This window comes from Erpetoichthys calabaricus, chromosome 2 (genome assembly GCF_900747795.2).
Source record: "Erpetoichthys calabaricus chromosome 2, fErpCal1.3, whole genome shotgun sequence".
Classification (NCBI taxonomy): domain Eukaryota; kingdom Metazoa; phylum Chordata; class Cladistia; order Polypteriformes; family Polypteridae; genus Erpetoichthys; species Erpetoichthys calabaricus.
In genome coordinates this window covers 102,867,080-102,891,518 of record NC_041395.2, presented here as the reverse complement: position 1 = coordinate 102,891,518, position 24,439 = coordinate 102,867,080, and the positions used below count along the sequence as shown (strand labels likewise).

Sequence of the window (24,439 nt, the reverse complement as noted above, 5' to 3'; positions counted from 1 at the left end):
AACAAAACTTGGCAAAGTGGTCAAAATTAATTATAAATACAAAACACAAAATAATTGATCACGTAAGTATCCACACCCTTCAAATCAGTATTTAGTAGAAACACCTTTGACAACATCTACAGTCTTGAGTCTGTCTATCAGCTTTTGACATCTGGACACTGCAGTTTTTCTCCAATGTTCTTCGCAAAACTGCACAAGCTCTGTCAGGTTGCCTTGGGATTATGAGTATACAGCCTTCTTCAAATCCAGCCACAAATTCTCAATTGGACTGAGGTCTGGACTCAGCCACTGCAGGACATCAAAACTGATTTAAATTAATTTCTGTGGAGATTTGGCTTTATTCTTGGCGTTACTCTCTTGCTGTAAAGCAAATCATCTCCCAAGGTGCAGACTTCTTGCAGAGCACATCCATTTTTCCTCTGGATTCTCACATATTTTGCTTCATTCATTTTACCCTGTATCCTCACAAGCCTTCCATGGCCTGCTGCAGAGATGCCATGCTATGGTGATTATGCTGTGTTTTTGATAATGTGTGGTGTTTGGCTTATGCCAAACATGGTATTTAATCTGATGGCTAAGAAACTCGATTTTGGCTTCATAAGAGCATAGAACCCTCTTCGAGCTGACTTCAGAGTCTCCCATGAGTCTTCTTGCAAACTCTAGCCAAGCCATCATATGAATTTCTTTAACTGTGACTTTCTCTTTGCCATTCCCCCATAATGTTATGACAGGTGAAGCACCAAGCAATAGTTGTTGTATGCACAATCTCTTAAATGTCATTCACTGAAGCATGCAACTCTTTTTCCATTATCAAATCTCTCTTGGTAGCCTTCCTTAGTACTCTTCTTTTCACATAATCACTCAGTCTTTGTGGATGGCCTGTGTATAGGCCATGTTCTCTTTCTTAATCATTTCTTTAACTGGACTCCCAAGAGATATTCAGTGACTTAGATATTTTCTTGTCTCCGTCCTCTTGTGCTTTTTCAATTACCTATTTCATAGAGTTGCTTGGACTGTTTTTTTTGTCTTCATTGTGTAGATTAGGCCACTATGATTCTTTATAAGTTAGACCTTCCAGATAAGGTGCAATTATACTACAGTCAGTTGAAACTTCTTGAGTACAGTTGAGAACAATCAGGTGATCTCCACTGAGCTAGTGTAATTACATGACTTCTAAAACCAATTGATTGTACCACTGCTGAATAATTTAGGTATGTCATATTAAAGGAGGTGAATACTTACGCAATTATGTTGTGTTTATTATTTGTAATTAATGCAGGACACTTTGCAGAGAACTGTTTTCACTTGACAGTTAAGAGTCTTTTTCTGCTGATCAGTGTCAAAAAGGCCACATTAAATACACAGTGAATCAATGTTATATATCAATACATATAGAAATTACCAAGGGGGTGAATACTTCTTATAGACAGTGTAGCATGTACTTTGTAGAGCAATGTCTGATCAAGGCCCATGTGAAGCCATGAATGACTGCTGGCACAATGGCAGGTGAGGGGGAGTAAGCATGCAACATTTGCTTCCAGGATGCAGCCTCTATCATGCAAGACCTGCAGATAGCAGTCCTCTTATTTAAATTACTTCTTAGTTTTTGTATTTTGTTTCATTCTTTCAGATGAAACCTGAACTGGCCCCCTAAGGTGGTTAGAGACCAAACCTCAGTGTCGACCTTTCAGGCAGGGACCAGTTAGGCATTGACTTCTATTACTTATGCAAGTTTCATTAATCCATCTTTGTCTGTAATGCCAGTCAAAAGGGCATCCTTCTTTAGCCACTGAAATTTCTTGAAGATAACATCCTTAAGCTGTATTCAGTACTCAACTGACAAAAATGGCACTTGTGGAGATTGCCAATGTAATGTTGGATCCATGGCACTATCTATTGTCTTCTATGTCTTTCAAGCACATCTTCACTTTATTTAATTGTCTATATCTTCTTCTAGATTTAAAGTAAACCAATTTCTCAGTTCTCCAAGTCCTGATGCCCAGAAAAGTTTTGGTCTTTCTTTGAAAGGGAGAATTCAATATGTTTTCAATGTATGGTATTTGTCTTTAGATTCAACCAGCAAGAAAAGTGTCTCTAAAAATCACCAAATGACAGAACACAATATCAAGTGTTGATTCATATAAACAGAATTATAGTAGCTGATGACAGGCAGACTCATTCATGAATAGACATAATGAAAGACTGTTAAAAATATTGTGAGGCGAGTAGTTTGGTTACTTGCCAACAGTTAAATCAAGTTAATGAGCATCACAAAAGCTATGAGCTACTATGCCATGTTGTTTTTGAAGTGATTCAACCTCTTACTGCATCAGTCTGTGCTGAAGAGTGGGAGGTCTGGGCTTCTGCTTCAGTTTACTTCCTTATGAGCAGAAGTCAGTTTTAATTTTTAATTTTATGCTAAATCTTTAATACTGGTGGACAATCAAAGTGCATGCCATTAGCAACATTACTATAGATCAAGACTAAAGGAAGTCACAAAATGTTTCAGTACCAGTGGAAAGGTAAAAAACAGCTTCCAATGGATGAATCTTGGTTTTCAGGCTAACAATTTTCACATATAAAGAAACACATTGGAAATAAAGGAATCATTCCTTTATCCATGCCTTTTTAAACATGCATATTTAATTTAGGCCAAAGGGGATCCAGTTTCTGCTCCTACGTTAATGGGTGCAAGGTGTAAACCATCCTTGTACAGTGCACCAGTCCACTACAGTACCATTGACCACTGTGGGCCAATTTAGAACCCTCAGTTAATCTTTCAAATTTAGTAGGAAAATTGGAGTGTCTCACACAGACTCAGGAAGAAAAAGCAAATCCCACACAGACAGTGCCTGGGCTAGGTTTCAAATGGAGGATTCTGAAGTTGTGAGGCAATAGATGTGACCAAGGAAACAGAAGGCCAGAATTACTCTTTTAAAGGTATAGGTTACTATCGGAAGAAGAATTACCCGTTTTGGGCTCTGATTAACTGTTAATTTCTGTACTAACCTTTCTTGCAGGGGACATTCACTGTGGATGAGCCAGCACTCACAGGCTTCGACTGAATCTGATCTGCTGGATGCAAAGAGAGTGTTCTGTTCAGGTTCTGAGGATGAGTCTGACTCTGAGCAAGGCATGGCAAACTTCTTCTGGATGGCTTCAGTGTTTTGTCTTTAATTATCTGACTTATGCTTGTATGCATACCTAAAAAGAAAAGAAGCATAGGTAAATATTTTAAGTGCACTGTGAAGCAGTATGGGACTAGAATGAGGCTGCCAATTACAGAGGCACCACCAAGGTGGCACAAGGCAAGAGGAAATCTTCCAAAAGAGTGAAAAAGACCCACACAGTGTCAGGGCAGCTACAAATTTCATTGTGGAAAGGCAGTAGCTGCCTGTATGTGATAAACTCTATATACATATTGATTGTGCAAGAATATAAAAAACATGGTGTGGACACTAGGTGGTACTGTTGCCCCTTTAAACCCAACAGACAGACACGCGGGAGACTAGGTAAAAGCACCAAAAAGATATTTTACTTTAACAACTGTTACTTCTTTAACAGTGCCCTTCAAGCACCACAGCCACAATACACAGGCAAGTAAATCAATCACAATACATGAGATTCTTCTCTCTTTTCTCCTTCACACCTCCCAGCAAGTGTTGTCCACCTCCTCCCGACTCAGGCACGCTTGTTGGGTTTACAGCAGTCCTTTATATAGTTCTTGACCCGGGTCAGATGGAGAATACTTCAGGGCTTCCGTCATCATGACTTCCTAGTACTTCCAGGCTGCAATGGAAGCATGACTCCCTCAGTCCTTCCCCAGCACCCCCTGGCGGCACCCACGGCACCCAACAGGGCTGAGATAATGAGTTCCAAGTACCAGGATGCCCTGTGGGAATCTGGGACACCACTACACTCCAGGGGAGCTGCCATCTAACATCTTCAGGGAGGCAGTGTCCAAAAGTTGCTGCCTTTCCCCATCCTTCCATTCTCTGGGCTTCCCGGCCAGGCTGAGCTGCCAGCCATCTCTTACAATGGTCACCAATATACAAAAGAGAAGGTAATTTCCTGGGAGGAAATATGTAAAGTTCACTCAGAATGCTACATGTTGGGAAACCTAGAATATACCACTAATATCTTACCATTTTCTTGGACAGTGAGTGTGGCAAAGGAAGGGTTGCCAAGTGCTTACAGCAATTTCAGGTTGAAAGGTCGCAATACAAGGCAGGCTAACCTAAGTAAAGAAAGAGATGACAGAAAGCTATCTAACAACATAAACTGGAGTGGGCAGCTGTCAGAAACACCAGACTCTGATAGATACTAACCCTGAAGGGTACTGAAGGTTCATGGGTGCTGGAACACTATAATATGTTAGAGGAAGAATTAGCCTGGTGTCTCTAAGCTAGAAGGATTCTTGAAGCATGGTAAACATACAGTATATGAGGCTGAAGGCATGGCAGAGTACTTACTGAGTGTGGAGTTAGGAGGGAGTTTGGAATTGAGAAGAGAGATGGGAGGTAAGAAAGGTGCTATTTTGAGCAAAGCCACCAGCCAGATAGACACAAGTTCAAGGCTCAGCTAGATAGGCCAAGACAAGGAGAAACGTTTTGTTTTTGATCTGCATGCTTTTCAATTTGTGTTTTCTTTGATTAGTCCGTCTCTTGTGTATTTAACTTTCAATAGACAAGCATTAATCACCGTCTTTCCTAAACAAAATAAGGACTTGTTACAATGTGCATCATATAGACCAATTTCACTCCTGAATAATGATGTTAAGATACTCTCAAAAATCCTAGCTAGAAGGATGGAGAAAGTGCTGCCCTCGGTAATATCACAAGATCAAACTGGATTTATTAAAGGCCGACATCTATCTTCAAATCTCCGACGCTTGTTTAATGTTATATATTCACCAGCAAAATCAAACACCCCAGAGATATTACTATCATTAGACGCAGAAAAGGCATTTGACATGATCGAATGGAATTACCTTTTCACTGCATTGGAGAAATTTGGGTTTGGCCCGAATATTTGTGCCTGGATCAAACTACTGTATACCAGTCCAGAAGCTTCAGTTTGTATTAATAAAATTTGCTCAGACTACTTTAAACTAGAACGTGGTACCAGACAAGGATGTCCCTTGTCGCCACTGTTGTTTGCAATCGCTATTGAACCACTGGCGGTTCACTGCCGAAATTCTTATCAGATAAAGGGGATTGTCAGAGAAGGACTGGAACAGAAAATTTCTCTATATGCAGATGATATGGTCTTATATATATCGGACCCAGAAAACACTGTCCCTGCTGTTTTAACAGCACTAACAGAATTTCAAAAGATATCTGGTCTTAGAATTAATCTGAATAAAAGTATACACTTTCCAGTGAACTCACAAGCATATAATATTAAATTAGACACCCTACCTTTTACCATAGCAGATCAGTTTAAATACCTAGGGGTAAATATCACAAGTAAACATAAAGCTCTTTATCAAGAAAATTTTGGCGTCTGTATGGAAAAAATTAAGCAAGACTTGCATAGATGGTCAACCCTTCATCTCACTCTAGCCGGAAGAATTAACATTGTTAAGATGAATATCCTTCCTAAACTTCTCTTTTTATTTCAAAACATTTCAATATATATCAATAAATCGTTTTTTAAACAGTTAGATTCAATAATAACCTCATTCATTTGGAACTCAAAACACCCACATATCCGAAGAGCGACCCTACAAAGACCTCAGGCAGAAGGTGGCATGGCTTTACCTAATTTTCAGTTTTATTACTGGGCAGCAAACATACAAGCCATAAAAACCTGGACACAAATAAATGCACATACACAGGCTTGGTCTGCAATAGAAGTAAAATCCTGTAGTACTTCTTTATATTCCCTGCTCTGCTCTTCAATAAATGAAAGTTATCGCAAATATACTAATAACCCAATTGTGCTTTACTCACTCAGAATATGGAACCAAATTAGGAAGCATTTTAAGATGGAAAATCTTTTATCAGTGGCACCTCTGCAAGGGAACCACCTCTTTCAACCTTCGCAAGTATATCCAGTTTTTAATACCTGGAAAAGTTTTGGGATTAAAATGCTCAGAGATCTTTATATAGACAACATATTTACATCTTTTGAACAATTACGTTCAAAATTTAACCTCCCAGCTACACATTTCTTTTACTATCTTCAAATTAGAAATTTTGTTAAACAGAAATTGCCCGATTTCCCCCACCTTGCACCCTCCACAATGCTGGAAAAAATACTGCTCAATTCCGAGGAAACAAACACTATTTCCGCAATATATAAAATCTTATTAGAGTCCCTACCTTTCAAAGATCCAAGAGGACATTGGGAAGAAGATCTCTTAATCAATATATCAGAAAAGGAGTGGAAGGTAGCAAAGCAGAGAATTCACTCGAGTTCTATATGCGCAAAGCATAGAATTATTCAACTAAAAATTATATATCGAGCTCATCTGTCTCGCTTAAAACTGTCCAAAATGTTTCCAGGCCAGGATCCAACCTGCGAGCGCTGCAACCAAGCTCCTGCCTCACTGGGTCACATGTTCTGGGCCTGCACCAAACTAACATCATTTTGGACAAAAATTTTTAAGTGCCTCTCAGACAGCCTTAGTATCACAATCCCTCCTAACCCACTAACAGCTGTGTTTGGTGTCCTTCCAGATGGACTGGAATTGGAGAAGGACAAGCAAACGGTGATTGCATTCACTACACTCTTGGCACGCAGACTTATTTTGTTAAATTGGAAGAATCCTAATTCTCCTCTTATAAGTCAGTGGGAAACCGATGTTTTATATTATTTGAAATTGGAAAAAATCAAATTTTCAGTTAGAGGATCTGTACAAAATTTTTTCAAAACTTGGCAGGATTTAATCAATATTATTTTAGAATAAGAGAAATAACTATTATTGCATTTAACTCCCTTCTCCATCTCTTATTTCTATAGATATTTACTTCTCCCCTTCTTTTGTCTAATGTTGCCTTATTAAAAAGCTTAAAGAAATTTTCCTTTAGCTAAGCTCTCCTTCTCAGGGGTGGGGTTTGATTTGTTTTCAAATTTGTTGGGTTATAAATTGATCTGTTTGTATGGAATGATTACAATGAAAATTAATAAAATAAAAATATTATAACTTTCAATAGAACTGCCATGCGTAATACAGCCTTGAATGATTCTGGTTGCTGACGGTACCTATGAAGATTCTTACTACTGTGTAATATGTAGTATGTGATCTTTCATTTTTATCTATAAAACTCTCTTTTATCATTTAAATTAGTAATATTTTTATAGCTACTTATACAGATTATCCACAATACAGAATCTCAAAACACAAAATTTAAATTTAACAAAATAAAGTATTACAAGCTGATGCCTGCCGTAGCATACAGCGGTGTAAGAACAGGAACGGAAAATGGTGAGAAAGGAATTCAGAAATCAAGAAGAAATAAATACTTCTTGAAAGACGCAGTGTGCATGTAGAATTTCCGGCCAAGTAGGATTACATGTGAAAGTGATAAATAAATCAGGCTTTCCGAATTTATGTACTATGGCCATGGCATCCTGATACTTTTGTTGCATGTATCTTGGACTTCCTGGAAATGTGGACGGTAATATGATCATGTTCCCTACACGTACGTTGTTATTTTCAGCCTTTGCTTGCAGTGCGTCTGATAGTCCTTTGTATTGTTCCACGTGCAGATCTTGTTGATGTGATCTGAGATAGTTGAGACGCGCGCCCTCTGTTTTAACGTACGCATCTACGACGTACTTTTGGAATAGTTTGCCACTGGAGTGCAAAATACTAAATGTATTCCTCATTGCTAATCTGTACGCGTAAAATTGCCATTGAGTAAGCCATATTCGCTTGCCGTTTCTTTTATTGGGAACCTGTTGTAAATCTTTGTGCCAGCCAATGTCTCCGTAATGGAATAAAAGTGGGTAAACCACAGAATCGGAATTCATATTGAGCGTAGAAATCTGTTTACAGGAGTTGCCTATGGGATAGATGCAAATGTTCCTTTTGGCAGGCGTTTCGCCATCTTCTCCGACGAAAATCGCTGCAACATTGGTGTAACATGTCGGGGCATTGTATCATCGTAAATCCTGCCCAGAGTTTTCCTTGAAAACCATTCGTACAGATGCTGTTGGATTGGACTGAGCGATTTCATGCATGTGTTTGTATGATTTAGCGAAGGGGTTGATGGTTCTGAGCATGGAATCTAGCTGGAAAAGTAAATTTTCGCTGCATGCAGCATTTGATTTATTTTGTAAGCGTACTTCAGTAGCTTGCGCTGTGTCAAAAACATACAACTGTCCATATCATGGAGAGGTAGAAGTGTTAGCGGACAGAGGAGAGATTTGCTGATAAATTTGCCCGTGTATTTTAAAACAGTATGGTCTGTGGCCAGGAGGTTGAGTTATCTGTGCAACCTTGGAAGCAAACGCTAGAGAAGAGTTGTATTCTCGAATGTGTTCACAATAATTTTTAGCTTCTGATGTTTGCTGTGTAAGAAGCTGTTGTAAAGAAACAGGTGGCTCACGCAAAGGTGGTAAAACTACTTTACCGTCGTGGCAGCACCTTGAGCTACTGGATGTATTACGCTCAGCAAGCCAGTATAGTGCATGACATGGAAGAGGACAAATAGGAATCGAGAAATGCCGTGTCGGCTGCGTGTGGGCGTTACCAGTTTTGAAGTGGAAGCAGGACGAACCAAAAGAGAAATATATATAAGAGATAAATAGCATCACTGTTAACAGATTTGAATATTTTACTTCCTGCTCACCTCTTTTCCTATTACGTACAGCCTGAACTGGGATGAAAACATTCTAAATATATATAATGCAAAATTTACTGACTGACTCAATTACTCACGCATCAACAAAAACAGTATTTGCCATTTAGCTAAACATATGAAATCTGGCAAGATTTGCACATCTAGGGAAGCAGGTATCCAGGAGAATTTATATTGTATTTATCGAACAGACATTTCAATATATTAATATTTAGGAATAAAAAAGTCCCAACAATAGAAAAACTAAATATTCCAAAATCTCAAAAATGCTTTGACTGATTTGAATGAAATATGGTCACATTTTAGAAAAAAGAAAATTAGCCAATACATTTTTTTATTTATTGGTATTTGTTGTTAATAATGCTCTAGTGAGTGGAACATTCTAACACATCACTTCTCTCCTTTTTGCCACAGCACGGAATGAGGGTTGTCTGCAGAAACAAAGTGAAAGAAGCAAAGTCCAGCAAACCTCACAGATGTGCTTACCAAGTGTTTATTGGTGCTGTGACTGTAAGCTTAGTCATTTTCACACAAATAATCCAGTAAGAAAGGTATTTAATATATATTATTCTCCCCATTCCATCTGCAGCCTTGCTCAAATGTTGAAGTTGGGACTACAGTTTCCATCAGGCAGTGCGCTCTTCCATACAATTTCATCAGCACTCACAAAGTTTAAATAAGAGCATCAATAAAAGCACCATGTCATCAAAGGTAACAACTGCTGCATTTTTTCCCCCGACCACTTTGGGATAATAATTTCTGTGTCTGGCATAATTACAGCATTTATCTTAAGAGTAGTGTTTCTTAATCATTATCACCTTTGGACCCAGTTTTACCTTTTCAAGTTCCTTCACAATTCATCAACAGCATTTTGAAAGTTGGGGGGGGGGAGAGAGGGGTTTAGTTGGCTTCCTCTCTTAATGAATCAAGCAAAATTACAAGAGGGAGTCATTTTGTTGAAACAAGTGCAATTACAAATGGAGAAAAATATTGTGTCGCACTATTGATCGCTTAGGAGGACCATGGATGTGTCACATGTGATAATAAATCTGACATAAATTGATTACACTGTATTTTTTTATCAGTGCATAGCCTTGCCTTTCTGAACACTGTTGTTCACCTTCATATAATCATTAAGTTCGCAATACCAATCAACGATCAGTGTCCAGTACTTTTTGAAGTTTGAAAAACCAAGATGTAGAAGCACTTATAATTATTACGTATATGAAAAATAAATCAAACACTTTAAGCATTGATCAGTCAGAAGCAAGGGTTTATTGTTAGACACACACAAATGCACTACCACCTCCTAAGGCCCTGCTACAGATCCTAAGATATGTACGTATTGAGCAGGCTGCTTTTATATGTTCACACATACGTCATCACTTACCTCTTATCACATGTAATTTCTCTGAAAGAACAAAATGATCTTAAAAACTAATGGAAAGGCTAATTTTGAAACAAGTTTCATAGGCAGTTTTGCTAGTATAAACCACAGAAAAAACGTAGGAGTCTTAACACTGCTGTTGCCTTATTTGCTTTAAATCAATGTGTAAGCTAAGGCAACAGATAAAAATAAGCAAACATGAGCTAAAAGTAGTTATGAGCTAATTCAAATATGGGCTCAAATAAAATATAAGTCTACTGCATGATTAGAAATGCAAATTATCCCTCAATATTTTAACACCCCAGAAAGACACCAACTCCTACACTCCTCCCTTTTTGACCTCTGTGGCCAAAATATACACAGAAATTGATTGATCCCTAGCACGTTCTCAAAACTTTGGATGGAAAAGGGTTGGATGGAAAAGTATTGGAAGGAAAAAGGCAGGAAGAGTGAGGAAGGGAACAACATATAACATGTTCTAACTATAGATAACTCAGTTGAATTCTTAACCACTTATACACTTCTAAGACCCTAGGTTATTAACTGCAGAATATATAACCCACAACAATAATAAGTATGATTTGAAAATTTTTCCACAACCAAACAAGAATCCATGACAACCAGTCCATTATACCAAAATCAAGATTTAGTTCAAATACAGGTGAATGTGCATCAGTTGCACTCTTTTGGATGTGATCAGCTAAAGATGTTAGTTCTCATAGTTGTGGTAATGCCACATACTTATATCTGAATATATACTGAATCTTAATATTGTTGCTATCTTTGGCCATACAACCAAGACAAATTCTTAGCAGCTATGTGACCTACCAATAAAGTATCATTCATTCATTTATTCATAAATGCTTTACCCCAAATCACTAGTGTAAGCTAGTGAAATAAATAAACATATTTTATAGCCAAATTATTTTTCTGTTTTAGTTTCCAAGAATTTAAAATGCTAATAATCAGATTTACTCATTAACTTGGTTATTAAGTATAGCCATGGTTCAGTGACCAAGTGATAAAAAGAAAGAAATCTATTTAATTGCATAAGCTACTATTCATATTCAATCAAGATTTTAAAGGCAATGGATCAACCTGTTCCCTAAGTGCTGTTGTCATGAATTACAGAAGTAAGATATCTGGTACTAAGTAAAACAGAAGGATTACCACAAGAATGGAGCTGACTTAATATGTGTTTAAGTTGAAAGGCCTTGCATACTGAAACCTTAGGTTCAATAATACTCCTGGTGATTCACAATTTAAAGAACCTGAACTCAGTCAACATTAAATTGCAAGGAAGCCATTAAAATTATTATTATTAAAAAAGATATATGCCATTTCATTTAATTTATTTTTTGTGCATAGGGCATCAATGCTTCTATAATGCTTGTTTGATGTATCATTCGAGTTAAAACTTTGCAAATTTTTGGTGTATAAAAACAAAAAAGCTGCCCAGCACTAGGAGATAAAAATAGAACAATTTGGAAAAAACAGAAACAATCTGATATTTTCATAGGTGCAAGTCTGTTAAAAGCCTTTTATTAATTAAGAGTATTTTAAAGTCAGTGCTAAAAAGATACTGGAAGTCAGTTCAGTTTTGATAAAACTGATGTTAAGGGTACAGACAATCACTTTTTGATTTAAATGCTTAACTGCTACCTTTTAAACAAGGTATTGCCTGTCTATGTTCTTTTTTGGCAATCCTGTTACAAGCGCATCACTGTAATCTGGTTAGCTAAAAACAAAAGCATGTATCATTTTTTTCAGTATTCTACAGTGACAGGAAGGATTAATGTGGTGCTGTATTTTCTCAAAAGAAAAATGCTTTATTTTTAAAATGGGGATTGTGGGATAAGATGTATTGTTTTCTTTCAGCTTCTTGTGTAAAGTTAGAAAGTCATCCTTTTTTCACTAAAGCTAATAAGTAAAATGTATGTTTTTTCTTTGTTAAATACAAGAAAATTACTATTCACAAACTCTATGATGATAAAAAGGCATTCAATCATGAAATTAACATCATCTGGATCAGAGGCCTAATTGGTATGTGCAGTTGTGTTTCAATGTAATATTCACACATCTTTATGTTAATATTTTAATGTCAGTTTAGTATTTTATACATGCAGAATCTAGTTCTAATGTTTATTTTATCATTTTGAGTTAAAATATAGAAGATGATTTTCATTGTAATCTTTATTTTCAAGCTTAAATGACATATTGGTTTTGATCACGAGATCGTGACCATTGCACCTTTGACATCACTGCCTGTTATATACAAATATGGAGGTGATCACACCTTCATATTAGCCCTAAAGGGAAACCAATTTTCACTTTCTTTAGTGTTAGTGAACTTCAAATTTATGTAGTCCCTAGCATCAGGTTTTGATTTTCTGCTTTTGTTTCTTGTTTTGCCATCTAGCTTTGGTTGCTTATTATCATTCTGTCTCCTGTCTTTTGATCTGTGCTTTTTCCTTTTTAATTTGTCTTCTCAGCATTCTGATCATCTTCTGGGGCCTCATGCAAAACGCCACGCAAAGAACTCACACTAAAACATGGTGTATGTACAAAAGTGGAAATGTGCGTATGCACAAAAAAATTCAGACTGTGTGTAAGCCAGCTTCCATGAATTTCAGCTCCATAAATCCCAGTCACCGTGAAAAGTAATGCACATGCACGCATCTGCGGTCCCCACCCCAACTCCTCCCATAGTTTTGCATATTTTAATATGCAAATCAATATATATATCACCTTCCCCATTCAGAGTTTGGTTAAAAGACAATGGCATGAGAAAAAACAGAATTTCAGCGAATGCGAAGTGGAGGCAAGGAAAAACGTACTATTTGTTGGCTTAAGCAGTGGTATAAACAACAAAAGTAATTTTATCGAGTGATACAGAGTGGTGGAGAAACTCGGAAATTCAAGTTCAGAAAGTCACACAGTGACCAAAATAAAAAAAGAACTGGTCAAATATCAAAGTCGCTGTTAAAAGGTGAGTCGTAGCCTACCGTTTGAGTGTCATATCGGAGCATATTAGAAGAAAAAAAATAGGGACACATTGAAAAAAATAAATAAATAAAAATGTATCTGTATAATGTCATTTACATACTTTAATGTATTTCATCTTAAAAATGATATCAAGAGCTCCAAGAAGATACCTCTTGGAAATCTAAATTGACTTAGAAGCCAGTCGTCACCATCTGTAAATACGCGCTCTCTTCCACTGAATTGAATTGAATTACTTTATTGTTATTGTATGGTACAATTAGATTCAACATGCAAATCCTCCATAAACTTATTTTCCTATAAAATAATAAAATAACAATAATAATAATAATAACTATATTAATAATAATAATCATAATCATAATAATAATAATACGATAAAAAACAATATGAAAGCACAATTACAATATACCTGTACATATAGTGCAGATAGTGCAAATGGTTCATAAAGTGGCTCAGGTTGTGCAATATTACAACTATAGTGCAAGTTTAAAGTGAGGTAATTGTACTTAAAAGCACAAACAGTTCTACCAGGAGCACTTGGACTGAGTGCGTTTATAGCTCTTGGGATGAAACCGTTTCTGAACCTCGAGGTTCGTGCAGGAAAGGCTCTGAAGTGTTTACTGAATGGAGGAAGTTCAAATAGACTGTGCTCATTGCTGAGTCATTGTGTGTTATAAATGTTCTCCAGGACAGATGCTGTATCCCGATAATCCTCTGAGCTCACGACACAGCCTGCCATAGAGCTTTCCAATCAGCTGCTGTACAGCTGTGATTCCACACTCAGATACAGTGGGTTAAAATACTCTGAGTGTACTGTACTGAGAGTAACAAAGCTAAAGCAACTATGGTATTTGGAATAGTTTGGCCATTCCATGGACCATTATATTGTTACAGGTTGATTACAATCAGATGCCTTAAATTTATAAAAAAAATATGTGGTTAATTTCAGTGTATTTCATAAAGCCACATCCAGGATGTGAATCTAAAAAAGAATGGGAAACCACCAGTTTGCAAAACCAAGTGGAAAGTTGCATATGCACAGGGTAAGTCTTGCATAAGAATGTGCGTGGCTTTATGCCATGTTTAGTTTTTATACATCTTGAAGTGAGCATGGAAATGGGCGTACGCCACATTTTTGTGCATACACCCCAATTCTACATGAGGCCCCTGGTTGCAAAAAGTCCTCAGGCATGCTGCATGACCATAAAAGTCATCTGCACAGCGTTGTAAATTTACATTATTATTTTGGTAATTTTACTGAAAGGGAGTATGCATAGTATAGCATGAGTCTTTAAAACATAAATACTTGACTGACAACAAGAAACTATATAAATTATGTAAAATATCCATTACTACCTAGAAACTGAAACTAGGTCCTGTACTCCTCTGTTCATAAGATGGTTTTAGAGGAACATTCCCCAAGGATGAGAAAGATCTGTGGATTTACAGCATGGAAAGAAGGGGTCTGAGTTGCCTCGAAAGCTTGCATATTGTAATCTTTTTAGTTAGCCAATAAAAGGTGTCATTTTGCTTGACTTCTCACTACATCCATAATGACTAACACGGTTCAACACCCTAGTACTTCTGATAATTAGTTAAATCAGTCCTCTGGCTGGCCAAAACTCTACAAGTGATTATGAACAACCGGAAGCCTAGAAGAAGAAATCTTTTTAAAATTTCAATACTTTTGAAGTGGAAGAACATTACTGCCATTATTATGTTTTGGAGACTTCTTAAATGATCAGGAGTGGGTAGATTGGCTTAATGTCCACAGATGCAAATGTAAATTGTAAATTGAGAAGCAAACTGAATGTAGACTGCTTCTGCTGTAGTCCACCTTTTGCAGATGGGAATATACATTAGAATGACTTACTTTGTGAGACATGCTGGTACTGTGAGGGCTAAAAAGTGTTAAATACCAATACTGTGTTTGTTGTTTTCCCTGTAAATGTATTGTAGTACAGGAAAGAAGACATAGACAACCAAGGAAGGAATTGTTTATAAAGGAGTGAGGGTTGAAACATTAGAGAAGTATGGATTTTACAGAAGAGTCCAGATCAAAAGAAATAATATTTTGAACTATTTGCAGTGTCCAGCCCTTCTCTCTTGAGGTGTTGTGAGACCTGTTAACTGAGCTTTGATAGCATTTATAGTTTTGCTTCTAGTGAAGCTGCACCTACAGTTACTGGTAGCCATAATGACTGGCATGCAAGCAGTTGAGAGTATGTTTGTTAAGCACATCTTACTTGAGTTTTGCTTAACTTTTCTTCATTCACTTCCCAGTTCATTTTCAATGCAGTACATCACGCAGTCTTTGTTTCCTATGCATGAAACCTCATCTTGTTCACTTGCTTACAGCCCCATTTATCTACTGTATGCGATTACAGTCACAGGTTGTTCAGGGGTGCTCTATTGTTGATGGCTTTAATATGAAAGAACCTCAAGCACATTTACTCCACTTCATTAATGTTCTGGGCTGAGCCAAAAAAAAGACATAGTGCCTAAGAATAGCCCACTCACTAAAGCATTATTAAAATCACTCAATGTATTTCTTGAGATTTTGTGGGCTATTTAGTTTTTCCATTGTAGGGTGGGATTTTACACTAAAATAATGATTTATGAAAATGTCCTTTCTGAAATTGATTTTTTGTTGAAGAGTGAGTGAGTCAACTCATATATATATTATTTATATATATATATATATATATATATATGTATATATATATATATATATATATATATATATATATATATATAATTACCCCGATCTACATGCTGTCAAATAAACGAACCACACGCCGTGGCGCAACGCTAGGGGCTTCGCCTCTAGTGCTGACGTCCGAGGTTCGATTCCCGTAAGGGAGTGCAGTGAGTGTGTACGCCTGATGAGCCCAGAATTAGGGTGAAACACGTGTCGCGTACTCTTTGCATTATTTGACAGTAAACTATTTCAACCATTCTATGATCTGCTTCTCACAACTGAGGGCACCGTGGCGGATGTTAGCTGACTTGCTGACCAACCACAAGCGTTACCTGGTAGGTAACCACCCATACAATCAGACTGTGATTCAGACTACGAATGCCGTGAATATATATATATATATATATATTTATATATATATATATACGTATATATATATATAGATATCAAATGTGCAGTAGAAGTGGACTTCAGCAGTCCCAATACTGGCCTTATGTAGTATATTGCTTTAAAAATGATTACAAATGTGACTATGAGAACAGTCAAACAGATTTTCAAAGGAACAGATACAGCAGATGGGACAAGAGCTACTACAATATGTCCACCTTTACCCACTAAAGGGCAAATATATCAGATATAGAAGCCTAGGTCTTAAATCATCAGCAGAAAAATCCACACAAACTTGGGTCAAAAGTGTTTAATCTACACAGAGAGTACCCAGGCTAGGATTCAAACACAGAATCCAGGTGCAGTGGGACAGTAGAGATAACTGTTACACTGTCATATTGCCTTTCTTTTATGAATTTTTAGCTTTAAAATTGCCACAGTAAAGTCAGTTTTGACACAAAGAAATATTGCTCAACATGTGTGGCATGAAAAAGTCTCCTGTCTAATACATATAATAGAATCTCTGTCTGCTTGTCTGGATGTTACTTATGCAATCCTAATTGCTTTGACCGATCTGGACTATTTGCATAGTTGCTCTTTAGAAACAAACAAGACTACTTTGAAACCTAAAATTTTGACCCTGGGTATCCCTGTGTTTTTTTTTCACCTGTCTACATTGAACCAAGAGGACGAGTCATACATGACAACATTCATGGTTACAACACAGCATGGACTCATGACAGCATTGTCATTGATAGAGAGGTGGTATGGATGACAGATAGAACACCTAACAATAACAACAGGGTTACCATTTAATATAACACACATAAACTTTTGCTTCCTTTCCTTAACCCATTCTATAAACATACCCGGACAATGCGAGGTACATCAGCTAGTAGAGAATAACAGGCGTGGCTTTGTCAATTAGATTCTTGTGAATGCTACCTCTTGTTCCCTTGTGTTCCCTTACAGAAGACTGAATAATTCATACCATGAAAACCCATAAATCAATTTGTCATTCATAGCTAATCTGAATGTTTGGTTTGCTTTTTTTTAGCTATACAGTACAGGCATTCACTGATTTTCTTGAGCCATACACCTACTCCACAATTCAGATTTCATGTCAGACCACTCAGCTGTGGGAATTACTGCCACAAAAATGGCAATAGCTTTAAAAATTATTTTTCACAATGGGAGGAGATTAGTTCTTGCCTTCAATAACAAGAAGAACAAGAGACTTGATACATTCTCTGTCTCAGCTAAAAGCTAGTTCATCAGCCCTGTAGAGTGACTTTATATAAGAAAAATACCACCTTAGTCTATAAGCATCTACATTTGTTTGTTAAAAACATTCTTTGTATTTAAAACAACATTCTTCAGTTTATTCATGTGCCTAAATGATATGCTAGGTCTACCTTAAATTCACATTCTGTAAAATGTCCTGCTCAATCCAAATATATTGAGAGCTAAAGCACATCCTAAATCCACTGGGAGAAATGTTAGAAGCTACCCTGGAAGAGATGGCAAACCATAACAGGATACATTCATGCACACACCCACAAGGGGCACATCTAGAGCCCAGATCATGAATGATGGCATTATGAATTAAATATGTTTAAAAAGGTTTGAAAATACAAAGATCCACTCATTGTGATTCAGGAGATAAAACTGTAGTATCTGGAGAGAGCACAAAACATAGGAAGAAAATGTAAACTCTACATAATAACAGGGCTAGAATTTTAAACCAGTAGTCTGCAATTGCCAGGCAGCATAGTGATAACCATTGCACCAGAATGCGCAGTTCGCAGCATAATCATTGGTAATTAAGCAATGAGTGCAGCAACAACCAAATATATACACTATTGAGGTGTTTCTCTGGCTGATGAAAGGTGTAGCCCTTCTTTTAAGTTCTGAGGAAGGGAGGATTTCTTCTATGGCACATGCCACCAACTGTCTCAGTGATTCAAAATGTATCTGTTTTTATTTTAGATTCACATATATGTATGGTGCAATATAACAGTAAATTATGTAAAAAAAGTGTGCAACTTTTAGTAACTAAAAGATGAGTACATGAAAAATGATTAGATGGATGAAAAAGATGACATTGTTAAAGCCTTCTAAGCCATTTTCAGATGCCTAACTTTACATGCTTTAACTAAAGAGCCACAGTCAATTTACATCAAAGACTGAGCCAAGTCACAAGAGGACAAGCAACCCCACTGAGAGAAACGATTAATTCTGGACTTGATTCTGACTTCCAGAGCAAAATATCAGAGAAGCATTAGAGTGTCAATGTTAGTCAGCTATTCATGGGAGGGAGGGTCTAACCTTTCCTACAAAATGCAACTCTTCACGCTGCCCTATAAATAAATAATGTGACAATTTGTTTAGCATAGGGACTTGATACATACAGTAACATATAAAGCAGGAATAAATATTATATATATATAAATATAAATATTAATCTGTTTAGAAAGTGAGTGCTCTAGTAGTTTAATATTTTTAGACTAGAAGTGAAGAAATGTTGATCTTTTCTATTCTTCCAAACCATTCCATTCTCAGCAATAGCAAAATATGCTTTTATGGTATGAACTGAACTGTGGCTTAATGATCAAACTGTTGTACTTGAACATACACGGTTGTTGGTTCAAATGTTATTGCTGGTATGTTTAACAAGTGCAACAAAGGCCTGAATGGAAGTCATTTAGTCTATAGTAGTAGCACTTAATTTCTCAGCAAAATTACAAGGCTATGGATAATAACAAACAGATATACTGTATTTTACCCAGGAGGCCTCAGAGAAATCAGTGATTTTACATCTATTTTTGGTGTTCATTACAAATTCCTGAATACTGAAAGCTAAACAAACAGTGCCTGTTTGTAAAAAAAAGGAGCTTTTATCACTTGAATCATATGTAAAATTAATGACAACTACTGTAGAGAAAAGCCAAGCAAAATGACACCTTTTATTGGCTAACTAAAAAGATTACAACATGCAAGCTTTCGAGGCAACTCAGGCCCCTTCTTCAGGCAAGATGTAATCAGACCTGAAGAAGGGGCCTGAGCTGCCTCAAAAGCTTGCATATTGTAATCTTTTTAGTTAGCCAATAAAAGGTGTCATTTTGCTTGGCTTTTCTCTACATTCATAATGGCTAACACGGTACAACACCCTAATATGACAACTACTGTAAAAGACAAGATAGAAAACAATGCTATTCAGTTTACATGGTTAAGATTACTGTAATGCACTCCTCTCAGGACTACCCAAAAAAGACATAAATCGATTGCAACTAGTGCAGAATGCAGCTGCTAGAATCCTAACTAGGAAAAGAAAATCTGAGCACATTTCTACAGTTTTTTAATGTCACTACACTGGTTACCTGTGTCATTCAGAATTGACTTTAAATTACTGCTTATGGTTTACGAAGCCTTAAACAATCTCGCTCCATCTTATGATAGATAGATAGATAGATAGATAGATAGATAGATAGATAGATAGATAGATAGATAGATAGATAGATAGATAGATAGATAGATAGATAGATAGATAGATAGATAGATAGATACTTTATTAATCCCAATGGGAAATTCACAATTATATATCGGAATGTCTAACATCTTATATTCCAAATCATAACCTTAGATCTTCAAATGAGTGTCTGCTTAGAATTCCAAGAGCTAAACTTAAAAGAAGTGGTGAGGCGGCCTTCTGCTGTTATGCACCTAAAATCTGGAATAGCCTGCCAATAGAAATTTGCCAGGCTGATACGGTGGAACACTTTAAAAAAACTGCTAAAAACACATTACTTTAACATGGCTTTCTCATAACTTCATTTTAATTTAATCTTCAATCTCTGCAAATTCAATTAATTATCATTACTATTCATGGTGGCTCCAAAATCCGTACTAACCCCTTCTTTCTCTTCTGTTTCCGGTTTTCTGTGGGGGCGACCTGCGCCATCACCACCTAATCAAAGCACCATGATGTCCCTACATTGATGGATTAAAGGCAGAAGTCCATGTGACTGTCATCATCAAGTCCTTCCATGAAAACCCTGAATACAATGAGGACTGATCATTTATGTTAGGTAGAATGCTTAGATGGGGCTGGGCGGTCTCATGGCCTGGAACCCCTGCAGATTTTATTTTTTTTTTCCAGCCATCTGGAGTTTTTTTTTTTTTCTGTCCTCCCTGGCCATCGGACCTTACTTTTACTCTATGTTAATTAGTGTTCTCTTATTTTTTCTCTTTCTTCATCATGTAAAGCACTTTGAGCTACATTATTTGTATAAAAATGTGCTATATAAATAAATGGTGTTGTTGTTGTTAAGACAGCAGGAGTTTACACAAGAGAGATCCTGTTTTACTTACATAATGCAATTTTGTGGAGAATCAAACAAAATGTACAATCTAGTTTGATTTCAAAAAATACTTGATAACACAATACTATAGACTATAATCATCAAACTATAAAATGCAGGGATTGGGGAAACAGCATGTAAATGAATGCAGAAAAATTACTTCTGATCAACCATTTTTTCTGTATTAGATGTCAAATGACAGTGCCACAGATATAGGTGTTGTCATATATCCATCCTTTGCAAATCTTGCTTAATTCAGATCATGGTTGAGAGGCTATAGGCTATTCTGGAAACATCAAGAGCAAAGCAAAAACCAAACCTGGATAGGGGACCGGTCCATTGCAGTATACTCAATAAAATCAGGCCAATTTACCGCAATCAGTTAATCGAACAGAATCTTTTTTAGAAGTTCGGAGTAAATCTTCAGTACTTATGTAAAAACTCACACAAAAATGAGAGAGCATTAAACCACACAGACAGTAACCAAAATTGGATTTCAACTGAGTTCTGGAACTGTGTGGGAGTATTTATTATGTTCAAATAGGATATCAGAAGATTTTTATTGCTAAGATTTATACCGAACAGCAGAGAATGCAAGAGTCTTCCTTTTATGAACAAAGCAAAATTAATTTAATCGATATCAGCAAAGGAATGCTAAAGACTTTTTGTTGAGGATATAAGGCCATGTACATCATAGTGGTGGGAAAATGGGTAAAGATTACCTACAACCCACTGGGGGGGAGATTTCTCAAAGCCTTGAATGAAACGTTTGTTTTCAAGAGGTAGAGGCCCAATGAGCCTGCTTATGTATAGGGTCCAGACTTCTGTACTACACCCCTATATAAGGTACAATGCTAAAGCATTCCAAAGAAAAAAGCCAAATCGTCTAAATAGCAATGCTTCTTTTACAAATGCTACCCAAACCTCATGAATAATGGGGCCAGGGGGCTTTGAGCGAAAAGCAAGGCCAAAATGAAAGAAAAAAAAACCTATAACAAAATACAATAGTAGACTCACTTCAAGGCTAAAGAACTCTTTCTTTCCCAAAGCCATTAGACCCCTAAATAACTGACTGGAGTTTATAACCATGGTTCACCTCATTCTATCTACCTCACACAACTGTTACTGTATTTGACTTGTCCATCACACACCTACCTGCACATTACACTTTATACTTCTATTCTGTTTTTATACTTTTTGCTGCCTTTATTACTTATTATCTATCTGCTACTTATTACAGTATTTATGTTTATCTTTATACGTTGGTTTTGTCATTTGGTGTGGACAGCAAAGAAAAGAATTTCATTGTACAGGGAAATGTGTTTCCTAACTGTGCACATGACAATAAACATTGAACTTGAACTTCAAGAGAAAATAGACAAGTTTTTCTAAGGGGAGATAAAGACAACACAAATACATCCTAATGTCTCACCAATTAGACTGGGGTAGAAAACCTACATAAATAAAGTGGCCTTCTCCCTTGACACTTCTTTTAAGACTCAGGATATAATACAGAATAATTAAACAATATGAAATCATTAACAAATGATTAATACTACTACAATGACAAATACATGATTACATTTTATAAAGGTAGTATTACAGCACGAAATTAATTCAACATTAGGACATAAACAGTGAAAATAACAAAACTACAGAAAAGTCACAACAAGGCACAGACGATAAAGTTATGTTTATTAAATAATATGTATTAAAGACACAGTAAAGAGAATTACACTTGTAATGCTAGCTTAAAGTCAAACAACTCAGCTTAAAAAAAGGCAATTTACAAAATATAGTAATGCCTCATCCTTTCTTAAATCTGAACACCAAATTCTAGGGCATAAATGAAAAATAGCAAGCTACTGGCGTGATGCTGTTAATAGACTCAGTAGTGTGCTTGAAAGAAAGATTTCATCCATAACTACCATTGTACAAGGCATTATCTCTCATTCAGAAGATGTTCATTGCCACATGACGATGTGCTGTGACCTTTTTGACTGGCTATGTGTGCGAAATGTTTTGTCAAGCCCTGCTATTGCAAGGTTTCTTGGCAATCCACCAACAAAAAATAAGAACTTGCAAAGAATTGCCAAACTTATTTTTGTTTACTTTCAGAACTATGAAATATATGAACATTACAAAACTGTTCCATTTATTATGAAAAGATCTAAACAGTTTGTGACAACTTGCAGTAGCTGCACAGTCTTTTGGATATAATTATTTATTAGTTATAAACTGCCCTTCTACTTTTTGAAGTAAAGATGTCAATTAAATATGGCTTTTGTTTGAACTTGTAATTAATTTCCATTAATTTCCAGGTGTTTTATATTTTGTGTTTGTTTTCAAAAGTGATACAGATGCAGCACACTGTTTGATACCTGATATGCACATTCTGGGAGTTAATCACAACCAAAATATAATGGTTTTAAAAACGTATGTGCACACTGATTAATATCTAAACTTTCTGCAATTAAAGGAAACACCTAACTTGAGCAATCCAAAAAAACAAACATATTAGCAAAAGATGTTGCTATTGAATATAAATGTAGGATTCTAAGGCTGTAAGGCAACAGTGTTCCAACCATCACAAATTAAATATACAAATATGTAATATAAAACACCACATCCAATGCAACAAAAACATTACACTAAATATAATAACAACATGCAATATGAACCTACAATATCCCAGTTTTTATTGTTCCTTGTTACCACTAAATGGAAGCAAAAAAAGTAAAATAAATTTCAAGTCTGATACTTAATTTGCTTTTTGTCAGCTTCCTGTCTTACCTCACACTGTTTTGCAATGATACATGTATCCACTGTATATTGGCCGCTATTATCCCTAATTTCATGAAAGCTGCCATTACTAGACCTTTACAAAAGAAATTAGATTTAGGTCTTAGGAAATATAGATTGATTTACCTCTGAATCATCTATTTTCTAAATCCACTTAGTGCAATACAGGGTCTCACTGAGACTGCAGCCTACAACACAAGCACCATACTAGCAGCATACCCATCCCTGGCAAGCCCTTAAATCATTGCAGTATGCAGTCGCCATCTATGCGACATCTGCATGGTTTTTCTCCAGTTACCCTGTTTTTTTTACATCCCAAACACATGTCATATATGTTGTGATGCCGGAGGATATTATTGTGAGTGTAATGAACAGCTATTATGTCCACAGTTGCATTTGGTGTATTTAGTAAATGACTGGTTTGGCCCGGCTGAACAGATTGCAAGATGATAGTGTGAGTGGTTATGGACTGCAGCTATTTTATTACTGAGTGTAGAACATTATAGCTATGATCTAGTTTTTTTTTTTAACTGGATCAATCAAGTTAAAGCTGTATTTAATGTAATGAATTCAAATAGAAATATTTTCAGTTAACATATATTTGGGGTATCCCTCTGTCAATCAATGGACCATGATAGCCTTCCAGTTTTCATATTATAAAAAGACATAGCAGCATGGAGAAAGTTCAGAAAAAACTATTAGATTAGTTCTAGGAGAGCAGAGAATGAGTTGCAGTGTAAGGATAAACTGAAGGAGTTGAATACTTTCCGATAAATATACAAAGATTTAAGATGAAATGTTAAACATTATGAAGGAAATGAATTAGGTGGAGGCTATTTTATAAATTTCATTTTGTGGAAATGTTAAAAAAAAATATTGGTACAGACAGGTAGATAAATAAAATGGGTTACGTAGTAGTACAGTTAAAAAGCGTATCTGTATTGACTTAATGTTAATTTTAACAAAATAGCTGAACAGGAAGGGA

At 36.3% G+C, this 24,439-nt stretch overlaps 1 protein-coding gene across 1 annotated transcript in view; it reads right to left on the bottom strand.

Annotated features, from left to right (window-relative positions):
- Positions 1–24,439, bottom strand: part of ano3 (anoctamin 3) — a 264,288-nt gene that overhangs the window by 141,218 nt on the left and 98,631 nt on the right. Inside the window, exon 2 of the mRNA XM_028794215.2 lies at positions 3,010–3,204. Within this exon, the coding sequence (XP_028650048.1) occupies positions 3,010–3,204 (195 nt within the window). The remainder of the gene's footprint in view (positions 1–3,009; positions 3,205–24,439) is intronic.